The sequence below is a fragment of the Dendrobates tinctorius genome, unplaced genomic scaffold, assembly GCF_039654945.1.
Source record: "Dendrobates tinctorius isolate UK_male_01 unplaced genomic scaffold, ASM3965494v1 ptg000060l, whole genome shotgun sequence".
NCBI classification, from domain to species: Eukaryota; Metazoa; Chordata; class Amphibia; order Anura; family Dendrobatidae; genus Dendrobates; species Dendrobates tinctorius.
In genome coordinates, this window is record NW_027361728.1 from 35991712 (window position 1) to 36012820 (window position 21109).

Here is a 21109-nt window from a genome sequence, read left to right on the forward strand (position 1 = left end):
AGTCTCTATTGTAATTTACCTAAAGAATTCTATTAAAGTAGTTTCAGTTGGTCTCCTCAAATTGCAAATTATTTAGGTACTAGATGGTGGCCCGATTCTAACGCATCGGGCATTCTAGAATATGTATGTAGTTTATTTAAAGGGAATCTGTCACCCCATTTTTACCCCATAAGCTGTGGCCACCGCCATCAGGGGCTTATCTACAGCATTACAGAATGCTGTAGATAAGCCCCCAATGAAACCTGAAAAATAAGAAAAACACGTTAGATTACACTCACCGGGGGCGGAGGCGGTGGGTGTCGCGGTCCGGTGCCTCCCATCTTCAGATCCCCTTTAAATTCCGCGCCAATATCGCTGATTGTGGCAAATCCGTGAGACAGAAGATGACCTGCGGCAGCCGTCGGGAGATCAGTGGCTAGCACCGCAGATCTCCCGATGGTAGCGGTCGCGTGCGTCGTTCGAATTCCGCGCCAACTCACGGCCGGACTGCGCCTGTCGCTGACTGGTCGCGGCCGGCCTTAACCACCAATATACTTAGCCACACTAAGTTTAATCTTAGTTTATCAGACCCGGTCTTTAAGTCACGGATTACTGCTGGAGTGGATTGTGTAGGGAGTTTTGGTGTTAGTGGTGCCTGGCCCTCCTTTGAACAACTATTTACTCTAGTTGAAGTTATAAATCTTTGTAATATACTCACTTACCATGCTGAAAGTGCTGTTTTAATTGCCTACTATATGCTCTTTTAGAAGCGGATTTGAATTACGGTTCTAGTAAGAAGCCATGCTCAAACATCATTTACTAAAGCATTCTCTGTGAGGACAGAGAAAGTGCTTGTATATGCTGTTTGAGTATAGATTCTTACTAGAGCAGTGGTTAAAAGTAGCTTCTAAATTAAAGTGAACTAGTTAGTTAAAATAGAACTTTCAGGATGGAGTTTAAGAGAGAAGGAAGAAAAATCGTACTTACTTACCGATAACGGTATTTCTCTGATCCCATGACGGCACCACGGAGAGAGGGATCCGCCCTCAGTGACAGGAAACCTACAGGTGAAAAGGGCGGTACCTCTCTCCCACATCAGTTGGTTTACAGAGCATTACACAGAACTTAAAGCTGCACCTCAATTGGTTATATAAAATCCAAAATTAATCAAATTAAGCTTAATAGAGCAGGGCTCCCCAACTCCAGTCCTCAAGACCAACAGATCATGTTTTCAGGATTTCCTTTGTATTGCACAGGTGATGCAATTATCACCTGAGCAATACTAAGGAAATCCTGAAAACATGACATGTTGGTGGGCCTTGAGGACTGGAGTTGGGGAGCCCTGTAATAGAGGCACCGCGTGGCTAAGTTACTAAAGCTAACTAACTCACTCTAATGTGCACGCCTGTGTGTGAAAGGGATGGGATGTACGGGTGCTGTCATGGGATCAGAGAAATACCATTATCGGTAAGTAACTACGATTTTCTCTTTCCCCCATGACGGCACCACGGAGAGAATTACAAAGACCACCGCCTCCAGAACCCTTTTCCCAAAGGTGAGATCTGAAGAGGAGGTCAAGTCTAGATGGTAATGTCTGAAAAATGTAGAGGGGGAAGACCAAGTGGCAGCTCTACATATCTGGTCTATTGAAGCGCCAGCTTTCTCCGCCGAGGATGACGCCACTGCCCTGGTTGAATGGGCCCTTACGTCCTCTGGGATGGCCTGTCTTCACTGCCTCTCCCCACTCACCCTCAAGGCCCGCCGGCCCCAGTGGTGGTGCTTCGGGGCGGCAAAAAAATAGCCCCAACTCAGCCGAGGCAGAGAGCCGCACTGCCTGTTACCGCCACTGGTTCGGTCCCCGGCATTCCACGTCGATTCTGCAGGTACGTGCTGTAGGTTTCCCTATCAGGGACAGGAAACCAACTGATGTGGGAGAGAGGTACTGCCTTTTTCACCTGTAGGTTTCCTGTCCCTGAGGGTGGATACCTCTCTCCGTGGTGCAGTCATGGGGGAAAGAGAAAATAAGGTAATACGGTTACAAAGATTTATAACTTTACAAAGGCTGATCAATATTTAAATAGCTTTATTTACACTTTGACATTGCACAGGACAATAGTCAATGTTCAGTTAGTTGTCAAATTACACATTTTTCGTGATGTGATATCCTAGTGTTGTGCTATCTTCGTCACAGTAACCCTTGTTAAATATATTGTAAGGCAGCGCTTACTGAGTGCATTGGGGAACGCCCACTTGGCAGCGCTATTACATACAGGAAGACTCAATTTCCTTAAAAGTTCTCCTGGGTTTATTGCTCCATATCCCCAGCAGCACAAACACAGTAGTCAGCCTTTAGGTCCGGCAACAAAAAATAATAATGTCTATAAACAGGGCTTTGCTCCCTCAGACCCTGTTCACACACAGGCCAGGGCAATATCCGTTAAACACTCAGTTCCAAAGGACAGTACAGTCTCTTACTGACCGAGGTCAGTGCCACTCACAGTTGTCCGACCATCCACTCTGGGAGGTATCTCACAGACCTCGTTCCTCTGGTTCAGGAAAGCCAGCACTGCTTCCCCAGGCTGTGCGATATCCAGCAAGCAGTGTTGGCCTGGAGACACACACACACAGGAGGTCTTCTACCTCCAAGGTCACAAAACTCTGTAGTGTCCCATCTGGACACATAATAATACATTTTATTTCTATAGCGCCGACATATTCCGCAGCACTTTACATTTCAGAGGCACATGGAAGTCTGTGCACAATCCAGACTCCCAACACTCTGTCATGTGCTAAACACACCTTCATTATGTAGGCTGTAACCCCACCACCAGGTGAAGTATGGATCACATGGCTGGTCACCTGGTCATGACCTCACGGCTGGTCCTGAAAATACCTGCAGGTCCTGAAGGAAAACAGGGGTACAGCCAGCACCCTCACCCAAAGGTGAGGTAATATGGGTAGCCTGACCCTCCCATCTCTCATAGCTACCACCAACCCGGACCCAGGTGCACTAACTGTTATATTAGTGCTCACGTGCACTAATAATAAAACACTCCGGGTTGCATCTCAGGGAGCATCCATCCCTGTGACCTATATCGGCCATTCACAACCCTGCCAGTCACTGTTTCTGCATCACCACAGAGGGAACGCCTATATGCATGACCTGGGGAGCCCACATAGCGCCCCCTAGCTGTCACAGGGGTCACTGCATTACAGTATACATAATATAGTGGCCTGGTCTCCATACCAAATGGAGGATTTTGGTCTTTAAAATTATATTTAACCTCTATGTCCTTCTAACAATGAACATTGTATGGTGACCCTGCCCCTCTTTTAGGCATATGCCTGCCATTGTACATACAGGAATCTGTATGTTTTGCTTCACGTCACTTGTCTCATCTATTGCATTTTTTCTGTGCTGTATTGTGCATAAATATGTGACTCTTCAGATTTTGTATTAGTCTATGCCTGATGAAGAGACCTGAGTAGTCTCGAAAGCTTGCAATGTGTTACCATCTTTTCAGTTAGCCATTAAAAGGTATCAATCAATGAGGACTCTCAATTCTGAATATTTTTCTGCCATTGTACATTAATTCCTTTTCGTGTCGTATTTACAATCCAACATTATCTAATGACCAGAATAAAGCATTAAATGCACAAGAACTATTATAAATGTGAAGCACTAATCCAAGACTACCCTGACTGATGTGGAGTTTAGTGAAGAGTGATCAGTCATCTTAAATTGACAGTTTCTCCGGCACATTTTCTACAAACTGGTTGCTATAGCAAAAGGTGGTAATCTCGTTTCAAGCGCTGATTTGAGGACGTGCACAGAAGTAAATATGGGTTTTCACTTTGCTCCAGGCGCACCTTTTATCTAAGTTGAATTCTCAGTGCGCAATGAAAACCTTACATCATTTTCTGGCCTGTCACTGATATTATTTGCCCGGTTTCAGATAGGTCTGGGGCACAGACAGTCAGTTTTATTAGCTTGAAAACACATTCACTTTTGTTTGTACTCATTATCTTAAAATTGGCTGCATTAATCTTGTTATCTCAGACAGATCAGTATATTCTCATCTAAAATGTGCTATTAAATTAACGTTAGAAGCATTCGTCTCTCTCCCAATGCATTAAGTGACCTAAATGTCTATTACTCACTTTGCAGGTAAATTGGTGAACACTGATGGAATACACGTCTGCCAAACTGCTATAAGGGTCAAGATTTCCCCTTGGGGTTAGCGAAAAACAGATCTCAGATAACAATTAGGAGTATTTTTGCTATGATTCCGTAGGAAAAAACAGTACCAAAGACAGAAAACAAATAGTGTTACATTAATTAAAATATTAGAAAGAATCAAGAGGCTCTACTTTAGTAATCTCATATTAAGATTCAATTTAACATAGAAGGGGTATGCTTATGTTAATAAGTAACAGGGTGTTCTTAGGATTTGCCATTACTTAAAATGTAACTGTACTTTCAAACTTTGCATATATCAATATTACTTTTAAAAGGACGCCTCTTCACAAGAAGGATATTGGGGATGAATCATAGAATCATAGAATGGTAGAGTTGAAAGGAACCTCCTGGGTTATCTGGTTCAATCCCCTGCTCAAAGAAAGATTCACTAAATCGTCCCACATAGATGTCTGTCCAGCCTCTGTTTGATGACGTCCAATGAAGGAGAACTCACCACCTCTTGTGGCAACCTGTTCCACTCATTGATCACCCTGTTAAAAAGTTTTTTCTAATATCTTATCTATGTCTCCTCCCATTCAGTTTCATCCCATTTTTTCATTAATGAATAAAGTTTTCACAGCCAATTTTATAGTTTAGCATCTGAGTTACAAATACATTTTATTTCACAGTCCTTAGTATTAAAACAGATTATGTTTCCTCGTTTGTAATGTAAAATATACAAAAGCGCCTATATTTTTGTGGTCTCACGCAGAAATAATGAGCAATTTGAGATATCAATCTAAGGAAAATGAAATTTGGATTTTCGTACATTTCTTTCATAAAGTAGTATTGTGGACAAAGATTAGGGGAGAACGTTAGAAAACCACTCTGGGGGGCTGTAGAAAAGGTCATTTTTTGTTCTACATAAGGCAGCGTGCCCAATCTTTCACAAAAAAACAGCAATTTTGTTGTTATGTTACTTTAACTTTGGCACCAACAGTTTATGCTACTGCTCAAACATCACAAAACAAAATTAGATTTCACTGCATGGTGTAGCTCAAGATGGGTGTTAAATAGACTGAAATTGGGATATTAGGAGGAAAATAATGTTCATGTTATCGCTCACAACTGTAACATAAGACTTCAAAAAGAACACGGCCCTCATGAACAAATACATCTACAGCTATAAAGGTTAGGCGCTTCTTTTACACATACCGTGTTTTTGTTGGCCGTTTTTGTGGCCCCAATAGACTTCTATAGGACCCCAAAATTGGCTCGCAAAAATTCCACGGTGCGCCGTGTGCCATATGGCTGTGAAGGCCGTGAAAAAAGATCGAGCCTACTCGATCTTTTTCACGGCGCATGGACAAGGCCCTCATTGACAATCAATGGGGCCCCAAAGACAAACGGAAGTTTGTTTTTGCGGTGCACCGTCACTTCCGGTTTTGCGGAACGCCGTTTTTATTTTCCAATACTTCTTCCATGGTATTGGAAAACTGAAAAACGGCGATTCGCAAGTTGTTTGCGGTTCGTTATTGCAGCAGACCGTCTTTTTTACGGCGATACGGCCTGCAAAAACGGGCCGCAATAACGGGCCACAAAAAACCGGGTAAGTGTAAAAGAAGTCTAAGGCGTTCTTCATTACCGACTACAATCATTTTGCATTCAATATACAAACCCCAGATGCAGCAGAATGAACATTTACCAATTAATGCAAAGAATTCTCTAAACAGACATATCCAATTTTAGTTTTCAAAAAAACCCCTTAAAATATTAAATATTATTTTACTCAAACTACAATTGATGAATACACGAATATCACTATTGCGAATGATAAATGGATAGGGTTGGCACTCTTTAGAAAAAAAATCTATATTTTTGGAGCGCAGAAGGAATTTCAATAATTCATATCAGGTAACCATCGGCACAGAAGATGAGACCATAAATGAATGCCTGAAATTTTAATCATGAATTTGACAACCAAAAAGTAATACAGACAAAGTAATCCTTTACAATTTTTTGGTCTGTGGCCTTTATAAAGGATATCTGTAAATCATACAATAGTTTGAAAAATAAATAATCTAATCATATTCTCAGAATGATAATTAAAGATACTAGATAGAAAAGAAAAGTGACAAAATCCATCAACAATAAAGGCTATTCATTTATATGCATGTTCACTTATAATCACTGATTAATCAATAATTCAGCATCCAGAATATTCATTGCACCCAGAGTCGTGAAATAATTCTAAAATGATTGATTTTCTTGCAATCAATCTTTCATTGGTGATGACAAATTCATCTAAAATCAAGTAACAGGTTTACAAAGGTATCAAAAGGAAATAAAAAAAAACAGCTTTATATAAGAACCATTATGTGTAAAGAAGTTAACCCATATAAACAAGAGAAGGATGATATGAGTAATAAAGTATTGAATATGGATATATATTATATATATATATATATATATATATATATATATATATATATATATATATATATATATATATATATATTTTATGGGAAGAAAAAAAAGAAAGGATAAAATAAAAGGAAAAATATTTTTGTGGAAATTTTTTTGGGGGGACACACTAAATTATTTGAAAGACAGGTATTCCAGTAAGGGTATTAAATGTAAACCTTGACAGATATATAAAGATGTCTTACGATGTGAAAATAGTATATGACCAATATAGTATATGGAGATATCATATGATATGAAAATAGTCTATGACCATTTATATCACAAGTTTTCAGATGAAGGTAGGTAAGTTTATAGACCTGGAAGGATATTGTAGCATTGCAACATAAAATAAAGACTAAGATTGTGAAGTGGTGACAGCATAAGAGATAAAAGCATGATATGCCTGGAGCATGTGTTTATCTGTAGAGGATCCCGTTGGCAAGTGGAGCGTCAATATGGCTGCGGTGTGGAGTAATGACTAATAAGATCCCCAGAGTACGGACCCGCTCGCAGAACGCATTGTATATAATATCTCTTCTTATACTATCTAATCTTAGTTTGCACCTGTTTACACCTGATTTCTGTTTGGAAGTGACAGTCTTTTGATATTTGTATACATAAGCTCTCTGAGCACTCCAGAATCCTACCTTCCATATAAATGTAGGCTTTAGCCCACGAGAGAATTCACATTAGGCAGATTCCCATCAACGTGAATAGCCTTATCGTGGCTGCCAGGTACACATGAATTTGTCAATTTATGCGCTAAGCATTCTCAATTTTTCACATTTTCTAGTACAGCAATGCAATTCAAATGTCATATACCATATATTTCACATTATAAAATGCTCCAGATTATAAAACGCACCCCAAATTTTGTGGAGAAAAATAGGACAAAAATTATTTTTTTAATAAAACGGTGGTGCCTCTTATAATCCATGCGTCTTATTGCTTACCGATGGTGGTGGCAGCGGTGAAGCGGGGTCCCAGGGTCTCTGCTGGAGGAGGCAGGAGTGGGGTGATGCTGCAGGCCGGGGATGAGGGGGTGTTCCGATGTGCAGTGCACCGCTGTTGGTGTGCCAGGCGGTGCTGCTGGGGGCTCTGTTGACATTTTGTGAAAGGCCAGAGCAACTGCAGCCCCGCATTTCCATGGTTTCCTGTGCGGTAGACTCCGGGAAAATGGCCGCCGGGGGCGGCGCATGCGCCGATGGAGATCTCGGCATCAAGATCTCGAGAGATGAGATTTTAACGTTGAAATCTCATCTCCCGAGATCTTGATGCCAAGATCTCCATTTGCGCATGTGCCGCCTCACCGGCGGCCATTTTACCCAGAGTCCACCACACAGGAAACCACAGAACTGCTGGGGCTCTGGCCTTTCACACAAAATGTCAGCAGAGCCCACCGTAGCACCGGAGACCCCCCCGGCAGCGCCGGACACCCCCTCATTCCATCCTGCAGCAACGGTACCGGTAAGGTATATACGCATTATAAGATGCACCCCCAATTACCCTCAAGTTTGGGGGGAAAAAAGTGCGTCTTATAATCCATAAAATACGGTATTTCATGTTTACATGCTATAGCGGTACAGAGTGCTACTATTTTTTATTTGTTGGTTACTGCCCATGTTAGTACAGATAATGCTAATGGTTCATGTCAACAATTTGAGCTGACACAGTCGAATCGGTCTATCCCAAGTAGTTTTAATCCCCCTCGGACATACCATCTGATTGAAACATATCTCTCTGGTTCACAGGGTTATTCAAGATCGATTTGAACAAATCCAGAAGGCAGAATTCCAAGTACAACATAACTTTACATTATCTGAACAAAGGGCACTTCAGGGTCTTAAGGATAATCAATAGATTAAAATAAAACCTGCAGATAAAGGTGGATCCATAGTAGTCATTGAAAGATCATAATATACACTGCTCAAAAAAATAAAGGGAACACTTAAACAACCGAATATAAGTCCAAGTTCTGTGAAATCAAACTGTCCACTTAGAAAGCAACACTGATTGACAATTAATTCCACATGATGTTTTGCAAATGGAATAGACAACAAATGGAAATTATTGGCAATTATCAAGACACAATCAATAAAGGAGTGGTTCTGCAGGTGGGACCACATCTCAGTACCAATGCTTTCTGGCTTATGTTTTGGTCACTTTCACACGTTTTGGTTGTGCTTTCACACTCGTGGTAGCAAGAGACGGACTAAACAACACACAGAAGTGGCTCAGGTAGTGCAGCTCATCCGGGATGGCACATCAATGCGAGCTGTAGCAAGAAGGTTTTGTGTGTCTGTCAGCGTAGTGTCCAGAGGCTGGAGGCGCTACCAGGGGACAAGCCAGTACACCAGGAGACATGAAGGGGGCTGTAGGAGGGCAACAACCCAGCAGCAGAACCGCTACCTCTGCCTTTGTGCAAGGAGGAACAGGAGGAGTACTGCCAGAGCCCTGCAAAATGACCTCCAGCAGGCCACAAATGTGCATGTGTCTGCACAAACGGGTAGAAACCGACTCCATGAGGATGGTCTGAGGGCTCGAAGTCCATAGATGGGGGTTGTGCTCACAGCCCAACACCGTGCAAGTCGCTTGGCATTTGCCACAGAACACCAGGATAGGCAAATTCGCCACTGGCGCCCTGTGCTCTTCACAGATGAAAGCAGGTTCACAAGGAGCACATGTGACAGACGTGACAGTCAGGAGACGCCGTGGAGAGCGATCTGCTGCCTGCAACATCTTTCAGTATGACCGGTTTGGCAGTGGGTAAGTAATGGTATGGGATGGCATTTCTTTGGAGGGCCGCACAGCCCTCCATGCACTCGCCAGAGGTAGTCTGACTGCCATTAGGTACCGAGATGAGATCCTCAGACCCCTTGTGAGACCATATGCTGGTGCGGTTGGCCCTGGGTTCCTTCTAATGCAGGATAATGCCAGACCTCATGTGGCTGGAGTGTGTTAGCAGTTCCTGCAAGATGAAGGCATTGAAGCTATGGACTGGCCCGCCCGTTCGCCAGACCTGAATCTGATTGAGCACATCATGTCTCGCTCCATCCACCAACGTCACGTTGCACCACAGACTGTCCAGGAGTTGGCAGATGCTTTAGTCCAGGTCTGGGAGGAGATCCCTCAGGAGACCATCCGTCGCCTCATCAGGAGAGTGCCCAGGCATTGTACAGTAGGGAGGTCATACAGGCATGTGGAGACCACACACAATACTGAGCATCTTTTCCTTGTCATGAGGCATTTCCACTAAAGTTAGATCAGCCTGTAATTTGATTTTCCACTTTGATTTTGAGCATCATTCCAAATCCAGACCTCCATGGGATATTCATTTTGATTCATATTGATAATTGTTATGTTTTATTGTTCTGAACACATTCCACTATGCAATGAATAAAAATTTGCAACTGGAATATTTCATTCAGAGATATATAGGATGTGGTATTTTGGTGTTCCTTTCATTTTTTTGAGCAGTGTATCACAGAAATAAAATCTCAACTCAGTCATGTATCTACCTACACTCCTATTTCAAGAGACCAGACATTCGATGTGGCCAGACAAATACGTATCATGGTCGAATTGTATAAACAGAGAAGGATCATCGATACCAAACTAACAGAGTTTATCATTTAATCATCATGCAGTTATTCCATCAGACTCAACCACCCGGGTGACCAATTGCGGCTTCAACTAACTCTTACCCCTCTGTTAAAGTTTATACCAACTTATCTTAAGGATACATCACATTTTTTGGCTTCTCTTAAAGAATTAGGTGGGAGCCCTACATCAAGTATACTGGTCACAATGGATGTCAACAGTTTATATATCACCAAAGGGGTATTGAGGCAGTCCAGACATTTATGGATGTAATTACCACGTTCTCACGAACACAAAAACAATTTTGCATATCTCTACTTACCTTGGTCCTGTTTGAAGATCAGTTGTTTTTACAAAGGACCTAGACTGTGATGGGTTCAAATGTAGCACCTCTGTACTCCATTATCTTCATGGCATGTTTTGAGGACTTGTTTGTATACCCCCATCATTATTTCAATCTCATTCTATTTTGTGTAAGAGATTAATAGATGACGTCTTAATGATTTGGCAGGGAAGCGTTGAGTCACTTCTTGAATTTTTTTCAAGCCATGAACACAAGTATTCCTAATCTTACATCTGAAGTCACATGGGAGCGATCCAGTAATGTTCAGGTACAGTTTGCACTTGATATGGTCATGCTCTAAGTGTATTTAGGAGGCCGTAATGGCACAGCATTTATTAAAAATATATAGAGTAGGACCCCCCATATGAGATTGCCTTGGCGCGGCGGGGTGGCTCAATTGAATTGTTCAATTTTTTTGCTAAATATCTCATTTTTGAATACAGCTAGACATTATGTGCACATGCACTCCAATTTATGCGTTCTAACCTTAAGCAGTGCTGGCTTCCCCCCCATTTTCTTGTTGTTGGTTTGTGGCTCACCACCACTGTTGCCGTACACGCTTGGTTATGTCCGCCATAATTTTTCTGTGTTCATTGTGATGGATTAGGCTTCTGTGCACACACACGGCAGCCCCACCCTGCCCCAAGCTTTATTTAATTGTGCACCTGTGTCTGGACCAACATCGCCCTTCATCTATGTTTGCTGGTCAGGCAATGTGTGGAGGCCATTCCTGATATGTCTGTGTTCAGACCTGGTTGGCCTTCATCTGCACTTGCTTCATCTGGCTTCATGGGAGCGATCCAGTAATGTTCAGGTACAGTTTGCACTTGATATGGTCATGCTCTAAGTGTATTTAGGAGGCCGTAATGGCACAGCATTTATTAAAAATATATAGAGTAGGACCCCCCATATGAGATTGCCTTGGCGCGGCGGGGTGGCTCAATTAATTGATCAATTTTTTTGCTAAATATCTCATTTTTGAATACAGCTAGACATTATGTGCATATGCACTCCAATTTATGCGTTCTAACCTTAAGCAGTGCTGGCTTCCCCCCATATTTTCTTGTTGTTGGTTTGTGGCTCACCACCACTGTTGCCGTGCACGCTTGGTTATGTCCGCCATAATTTTTCTGTGTTCATTGTGATGGATTAGGCTGCTGTGCACACACACGGCAGCCCCACCCTGCCCCAAGCTTTATTTAATTGTGCACCTGTGTCTGGACCAACATCGCCCTTCATCTATGTTTGCTGGTCAGGCAATGTGTGGAGGCCATTCCTGATATGTCTGTGTTCAGACCTGGTTGGCCTTCATCTGCACTTGCTTCATCTGGCTTCATGGGAGCGATCCAGTAATGTTCAGGTACAGTTTGCACTTGATATGGTCATGCTCTAAGTGTATTTAGGAGGCCGTAATGGCACAGCATTTATTAAAAATATATAGAGTAGGACCCCCCATATGAGATTGCCTTGGCGCGGCGGGGTGGCTCAATTGAATTGATCAATTTTTTTGCTAAATATCTCATTTTTGAATACAGCTAGACATTATGTGCATATGCACTCCAATTTATGCGTTCTAACCTTAAGCAGTGCTGGCTTCCCCCCCTATTTTCAAGCACCTCTGTACGCCATTATCTTCATGGCATGTTTTGAGGACTTGCTTGTATACCCCCATCATTATTTCAATCTCATTCTATTTTGTGTAAGAGATTAATAGATGACGTCTTAATGATTTGGCAGGGAAGCGTTGAGTCACTTCTTGAATTTTTTCAAGCCATGAACACAAGTATTCCTAATCTTACATCTGAAGTCACATTTATACATAAAACCCACAGATGTTGCACTTTTACAGCTGCCACCCACGCCATATAAAAAAATACTTTCCTCAATCCCAATACCATTGTATAAACTGGATTGAGTTGAATGTACTCGCAGCAAAAGATTATGAAAACAGAGATATGAAAAATACATTTTAATGTAGGGGATTTCCACTAAACATGTTAAAACCCAATTTCGACCCAAGACCGACCAATCAGAAGAAATTACAGAGATTGATCTTAGTCAATACATATCATTCTTATATGGATTTAGTCCAAAATTGTATTAAGAAACATTGTCCCTTATTACAAAAAGCATATCCAAAGATTCCAGAGTTTTTCTTTCCTTCTTGATTTGTCACAAGAAACCACAGAATCTTAGAAACCTTTTAGTATGAGCTGATGTAGGATCCAAAAAAAACAAAAAAACATGTACGACACCCAAAAAGGGGGACTTTCCCATGCCTATACTGTTTCCAGTGTTCAAATGTCACAAGGGAAAAACTTTCGCCTATCCTAAATCAGGGAAATTATTCTCATTATGGGGATTTTTCACTTGTGACTTTTCATTGATGATTTATTTAATCAAGTGTCCAAGCGGTCTCGGATCTGTTAGTGAAAGTACGTAACATATCCGAGACCGCATCTCTCAGCACAAGTCAACAATCGGATGTACCGTAAGAGGTACGAGAGTGATGATGCCAATACCATTTTACTTTATCTCTGCAGAACATGGCGACTCACAATTACAATTTCAGGTACTAGATAGAGACTTTCCCAATTTCCAGACATGGTGGAGATAGAATTTAGAAATTAAAAGAAAGAGGAGCATATTGGATCTACACTTTACATGATATATCTTACAATACATTACTGTTATACTAGGAAATTACTGTAATGGGATGTTTTTGTCTTCTATTTTTGTTCTTATCCTCTGTTCTCCCCTTCTTTTGCTTTTGTTTAACCTTCTCCTTTCTTTTCTCCTTTTCTTTCTCCCCCCCCCGTTTCTTTTGTTGATTTATATTTTTATTCCACTTTTCTTTAGTTTATCACAGATACCATAATGAACTCCACTTAGAAGCATCGGTTACAAGAAGCATACATCGACCATCATTTCATTACTGCACATGACCGCTTTCCCCCGTCTATTTGTGCCTTCGTAACACTTCGACAATTCTCGACATGCGCACTTTGCATATCACACAGACCGGATATCAAACCCGGATGTGGCCACCTCCCGACTTCATAAGCCAGTCATGGCACGCTCACTCATTACTCCTCACCGCACCCAGATTGACGCTCCACATACCAATGGGATCCTCTACAGGTAAACATATGATCCAGGCACATCATACTTTATATCTTATCCTGTCACCCACGTGATAATCTTGGTCTTTATTTTATATTACAATTCTATAATATCCTTTCCAGGTCTCTTCATCTGAAAACCTGTGAAACTGGTCATAGACTATTTTCACATCGTAAGACATATACACTCACTGGCCACTTTATTAGGTACACCATGCTAGTAACGGGTTGGACCCCCTTTTGCCTTCAGAACTGCCTCAATTCTTCGTGGCAGAGATTCAACAAGGTGCTGGAAGCATTCCTCAGAGATTTTGGACCATATTGACATGATGGCATCACACAGTTGGCGCAGATTTGTCGGCTGCACATCCCTGATGCGAATCTCCCGTTCCACCACATCCCAAAGATGCTCTATTGGATTGAGATCTGGTGACTGAGGAGGCCATTTGAGTACAGTGAACTCATTGTCATGTTCAAGAAACCAATCTGAGATGATTCGAGCTTTATGACATGGCGCATTATCCTGCTGAAAGTAGCCATCAGATGCCTGTTCTTAGCTGAGAGGAGTGGTACCCAGTGTGGTCTTCTGCTGCTGTAGCCCATCTGCCTCAAAGTTCGACGCACTGTGCGTTCAGAGATGCTCTTCTGCCTACCTTGGTTGTAACGGGTGGCAATTTGAGTCACTGTTGCCTTTCTATCAGCTCGAACCAGTATGCCCATTCTCCTCTGACCTCTGGCATCAACAAGGCATTTCCGGCCACAGAACTGCCGCTCACTGGATTTTTTTTCTTTTTCGGACCATTCTCTGTAAACCCTAGAGATGGTTGTGCGTGAAAATCCCAGTAGATCAGCAGTTTCTGAAATACTCAGACCAGCCCTTCTGGCACCAACAATCATGCCACGTTCAAAGGCACTCAAATCACCTTTCTTCCCCATACTGATGCTCGGTTTGAACTGCAGGAGATTGTCTTGACCATGTCTACATGCCTAAATGCACTGAGTTGCCGCCATGTGATTGGCTGATTAGAAATTAAGTCTTAACACACAGTTGGACAGGTGTACCTAATAAAGTGGCCAGTGAGTGTATATATATATGTATATATATATATATATATATATATATATATATATATATATATATATATATCTCTATCAAGGTTTACATTTAATACCCTTACTGGAATACCTGTGTCTTTAACCCCTTTACTCCCAAGGGTGGTTTGCATGTTAATGCCCGGGCCAATTTTTACAATTCTGACCACTGTCCCTCTATGAGGTAATAATTCTGGAACGCTTCCATGGATCCCGGTGATTCTGACATTACTTTCTCGTGACATATTACACATCATGTTAGTGGTAAAATTTCATTCATATAACTTGCGTTTATTTGTGAAAAAAATGGAAATTTAGCAAAAATTTTGAAAATTTTGCAATTTTCCAACTTTTGCATTTTTATGCTCTTAAATCACAGAGATATGAAACTCAAAAAACTTAAGTAACATTTCCCACATGTTTACTTTACATCAGCACAATTTGGGAACCAACTTTTTTTTTTTTTTGTTAGGAAGTTTATAAGGGTTAAAAGTTCAGCGATTTCTCATTTTTACAACACCATTTTATTTTTACGGACCACATCACATTTGAAGTCACTTTGAGGGGTCTATATGATAGAAAATACTCAAAAGTGACACCATTCTAAAAACTGCATCCCTCAAGGTGCTCAAAACCACATTCAAGAAGTTTATTAACCCTTCAGGTGCTTCACAGGAATTTTTTGAATGTTTAAAAAAAATTACTTCAGGTTCAATTTTTTTATTTTACCAAGGGTAACAGGAGAAATTGGACTGGAAAAGTTATTGTTCAATTTGTACAGAGTACGCCGATACCCAATATGTGGGGGGAGGAACCACTGTTTGGGCGCACGGCAAAGCTCGGAAGGGAAGGAGCGCCGTTTGACTTTTTCACTGCAAAATTGGCTGGAATTCAGATTGGATGGCATGTCAAGTTTTGAGAGCTCCTGATGTGCCTAAACAATGGAAACCCCCCCACAAGTAACCTCATTTTGGAAACTAGACCCCCAAGGAACTTAACTAGATATGTGGTGAGCACTTTGAACCCCCAAGGGCTTCATAGAAGTTTATAACATACAGCCGTACAATTAAAAAATCATTTTTTCCACAAAAAATGATCTTTTCACCCCCAATTGTTATTTTCCAAAGAGTAACAGGACCCTAAAAGCTATTCTGCAATTTGTCCTGAGTACGCCAATACCCCATATGTGGAGGTAAACCACTATTTGGGCGCATGGCAGAGCTCGGAAGGGAAGCAGCGCCATTTGACTTTTTTGGCTGGAATTGAGATCGGACGCCATGTTTCATTTGGCAAGCCCCTGATGTGCCAAAACAGTGGAAACCCCCCCAATTCTAACTCCAACCCTAACTCCAACACACCCCTAGCCCTAACCCTAATGGGAAAAAGGAAATAAATAAAACATTTTTTATTTTATTATTTTTCCCTAACTAAGGGGGTGATAACGGGGGGTTTGATTTACTATTTATGGCGGGTTTTTATTTTTGGCAGCTGTCGCACGCTAAAAGATGGTTTTTATTGTAAAAATAGTTTTTGCGTCACCACATTTTGAGAGCTATAATTTTTCCATATATTGACTCACCGAGTCATGTGAGGTCTTATTTTTTTTTTGTGGGTCGAGTTGACGTTTTTATTGGTACCATTTTCGGGCACGTGACATTTTTTGATCGCTTTTTATTCCGATTTTTGGGACGCAGAATGAACATAAACCAGTGTCTCATGAATTTCTTTTGGGGGGTGCGTTTACACCGTTCCGCCTGCGGTAAAATTGATAAAGCGGTTTTATTCTTCTGGTCAGTACGGTTACAGCGATACCTCATTTATGTCTTTTTTATGTTTTGACGCTTTTATGCAATGAAAACAATTTTACATAAAAAATAATTATTTTTGCATCGCTTCACTCTGCGAGCTATAACGGTTTTATTTTTTCGCTGATGATGCTGTGTAGCGGCTCGTTTTTTGCGGGACAAGATGACGTTTTCAGCGGTACTATGGTTATTTATATCCGTCTTTTTGATCGCGCATTATTGCACTTTTTGTTCGGCGGTATGATGATAAAGCTTTATTTTGTGCTTCGTTTTTTATTTCTATTTTTTAAGGGGTTCAATAAAGGGGTTAACTAGTGGAACAGTTTTATAGGGCGGGTCGTTGCGGACGCGGCGATACCAAATATGAGTACTTGTGGGTTTTTTTTCAAAAAATGAATTCATTAGGGAATATTTTTTTTTCTTTAAATTTATTTAGCGATTTTTTTATAAATTATTTTTACACTTTTTTTTTTTTTTTAAACTTTATTACATTGTCCCAGGGGGGACATAACTGTCATGTGACAGATCGCTGATCTGTCACATCACAGATCGCTGTGACAGATCAGTGCTGCTGTGGGGGTCTCAGGGAAGCACGTAGGGAGCCCCCTCCCTGCCGATGCTTCCCTAAACCCCCGGTACACTGCGATCATGTTTGATCGCAGTGAGCCAGGGGTTAGTGCCGGGTGTCAGATGTGATAATCAGCTGACACCTGGCCGCGATCAGCTGCGCTCCCCCCATGAGCGCAGCTGATCGTGCTAGACGTACTATTCTGTCCTTGGGACTTAGGTCCCAGGTCACATGGATGGAATAGTATGTCTAATGTAGGAAAGGGGTTAAGTAATTATTTAGTAAGTCCCAAAAAACTTTTTCCACAATTTTTTTTTTTATTTATGCTTGATCCTATGCCTCTTTTTTCTTGTTTTTCTTCTCATAATATACATAACATATTCAATACTTTATTACTCATCATCATCCTCCTCTTGTTTATGTGGGAGAATTTCTTTACACATAATGGTTCTCATATAAAGTGATGCACTTTTTATTTCCTTTAGATACCTTTGTAAACCTGTTACTTCATTTTAGATGAATTTGTCATCACTAATAAAAGATTGATTGCAAGAAACTACATCGCTTTAGAATTATTTCTCGACTCTGGATGCTATGATTATTCTGTATACTGAATTATTGACAAATTATTGACAATTATTGACTCATTTATTGGTTTCATCTTCTGTGTCGAAGGTGGCGTGCTATGATGTAACACTTTTGCTATACAAGTTAGTTAATTTTTTTATTAAAAAAAAAAGTGCATAAGCCATCCACCAGTTATAAGGTAACCTCAATGGATGGAACCTAAACTTTAATGATTAACCTCTGTTTGACTAACCAAGCCTTCAATGAAAATACATGCTCAGACATGGACCACTGTTGACCTCATGCATAAATAACATATGTGCCTCTCTTCTTCCAAAAAACTGAAAATGAAATATAATATTTAAGAAGAGTATTTTTCTCCTAAAAAACTGATGGCTTGTCATATGTTCCCTCGTAATCTAGAATTATAGGGATCAATAATGAGGGAAGTTTAGGGGTTTTGAAAAAAATCCCTTGATGTGTAGGGAGGTAAAGAAGTAAATGTTAAAATTGCTACTAGAGCTATGGCAGGGAAAAAATTCAAAGGTATTGTCTGAAATGAGTATTACAAAGTGATTGTAAAAACAAGAATATTTGCAATTTTCCGCTCAACAGAAATCTTCACTGTTCTCAAGAACAAAGGGATTTTTAATTTTATAGTTTGTTGCCAAGGTTAGTGCCGTCTCAGATTTGCAGATAACCTAAGTGAGGAGCACGTGCAGCTTGTAAACCATGCTTGTTTGCCTCCTCGCACCACTTTGAAGCAGGTTGAATGTTTAGATCCAACCAGCCTCAGTCCCCCTGGACTTCTGGAAAAGCTGCCTCTGCTAGCAACCTGGGAGAGCGCTCAATTCGGACCAATAGATCCACCAGGCTGCTAGTCAGAAATGTCAATCCTCAGGAGCGCACCGCCCACCACAATCAGAAAGCAGACAGTAGAACAATGCACTTGAAAATACAAATTGAGATAACCCCTTTAAAGAAACATTTACTGACTGGAATGGGATGAAGAGACCAGAGAAGCATATTTTTCACAAGAGTGCGACCCTGTCACCTTTGGACCCCTGCATCAGTGAACAGGCTATACAAGTCCTTGGCAACATACACTGGACAAGAAAATCTTATCGAACATACCTGAAGTCGGAACCAGTACTGTGTCGCTGGTGACAAATCAGATACCTGGAAACTAGTATCAGAGCCACTGTAAACCAATTCAAGAGTGTCTTCGTCCTTTCCCCATTCTAGCCTGTATCCTGAGATGTCTGCACCATTGCTCTCAGGACTCTGTTGGGAAAAAGAAAAAAACCCAATGATTTAAAATAAACCTAAACACTAAAAGTATTTAACAGAATGAAACAAAATGCTAAGTAAGTTACAAACAATGAATAGCCATGTGTTCAACCTGACATCATATGAACTGAACTTGCCATATCTGAATAACGCCAAGTGCTCATGTAGCCTGATCTTCAGGATGAAGCATGTACATTCCATTAACTGCCTCAACCCTTATTAAATCCATGAAAAGATGCAGTCTTTTTAGCAGGCTCCGTTTAGGATTTGTAAGCCAATATTTCTTAATTTTGCATAAATTACATTTTGACAGTTTGCATTGCATGTTCCTCATCGACAAGGACCATCACTGGTGAAATTCCACTGACAGGAACAAGGGATTCCAGCTTCTCTGTCATATATTAGCAGCTACTCTTCCTATGTGGCACCAATATAACCTCACTATTAGTAAAATATAAATGCCTTTTGAAACAGAAGACATTTCAGAAATAGAAAATATTTCAATGTGCACATGGGAATGCTCATTCTGGGGCTAACAGATTGTTTATTCACAGGAATAAAATCTTTGATCTCTCACCTCCATGAAACCATGGTTTCCATATCTTATACATAGCGTTTCTTATTGAGCGATGTTGCGAGATTTAAGCTCACTAATTTAGACCTAACAGAACATAAGTGTATAAAAAAAAAGGATTTTTTTTTTGCATTTTTATACTGACGTCTTGCTATTCTTGTGTAGTACAATACACTGCTGTGAGTGGCATATTGTTATTTAGAATATATTTTCTAAGATACTATTTTCCCTGTTTTTTTTTGTTTGTTTGTTTTGTTCTCAAATCACCTGAACCGAATCTGGAGCTGCAGAAATCAGATAAAGATTTTTTTTATTTTAAATCATAATAAAGTTCTGTTATAGAATTAATAAAAGGTACTGGAGTGGCTTCGGTAACAAGGACCTATTTGTCTGTCCATCGCTGCCCCGGTCTTGGACGACATGGTTGCAGCAGCGATGTCAAGATTACAGCATATGATTGCTGAAAATAAAATTTATGTAAGCCACAAAAACCACAAATATTGAATAAGTGAATATGATGAACTGGTTTAAAATTTATTCCCCTTTTTCACAGTACTATCTAGCAAATTTTACACTTATTTCTAGACGAACACCATTGTTGCACACTTTCCTTAAACATGCAACATACCCTAAATGAACAGAAGTTAGAAAGCAGCCTGTGCAAATTTCAAGACCGTGAAGTGGTAAGAAGCTCTGTCCCTTCTCTGCATGTGTAGGAAGATGTACTCCTTGGGGATATTCTTATGAATTACTGGAGATAACAAGGGTGCAGACGTAAGAAGAAGCTGCTCACACCGCAGTCCACCCTATTAATCTAATATAATAATGGGGCGCTGAAGAGGCTGCTCACACTGCTGTCCACCCTGTCCATTTGATTTAATACTAGAGATATCAGGAGTGCTGAGGTAAGAAGAGGCTGCTCACACTGCTGTCCTTCCTGTCTATTTGATTTAATACTGGAGATACCATGAGTGCTGGGGTAAAAAGGTGGTACTCACTCTGCAGTCCACCCTGTCTATCTGATCTAATACTGGACATGTTCAGGGTGCTGAGGTAAGGTGAGGCTGCGCACACTGCTGTCCTCCCTGTCCATTTGATTTAACACTGGAGATACCACGAGTGCTGGGGTAAAAAGATGCTCCTCACTCTGCTGTTCTATCTTTCTGATCTAATCCTGGAAATATCAAGTTTGCTGTGGCTGAGAGGCTGCTCACACTGTTGTACACCTTGTCTTTCAGAGTGATACCATGTGTTATAGAGTATCTCAAAAGCATAGCAGGGGAGCTTCCTACTGCACATTAACAGGCCTTTGTTCTGTGAACATTTTAGCAAATTATTGTAAGGATAAGAAGTCATCAGCAGCTGCCAGGACTGTGTACATTCCCAGTCTTCTGTATGAGACTACTTGACATGGTTTACAGCTAGCTGTATACATCTAAATCTGGAAATGCTGGTAGTTTCTAAGTTTTAATAAAACATACATTTACTAGAATAATGATCTTACAGCTTTGTCATTTTCATGA

General features: G+C 40.8%; 1 protein-coding gene across 2 annotated transcripts in view; it reads right to left on the bottom strand.

Moving 5' to 3' along the window:
- FNDC3B (fibronectin type III domain containing 3B) overlaps positions 1-21109 on the bottom strand; it is a 474468-nt gene that overhangs the window by 89685 nt on the left and 363674 nt on the right. For both annotated transcript variants that reach the window (XM_073578841.1, XM_073578842.1), the window contains one exon: positions 18857-19006. In XM_073578841.1, the coding sequence (XP_073434942.1) occupies positions 18857-19006 (150 nt within the window). The remainder of the gene's footprint in view (positions 1-18856; positions 19007-21109) is intronic.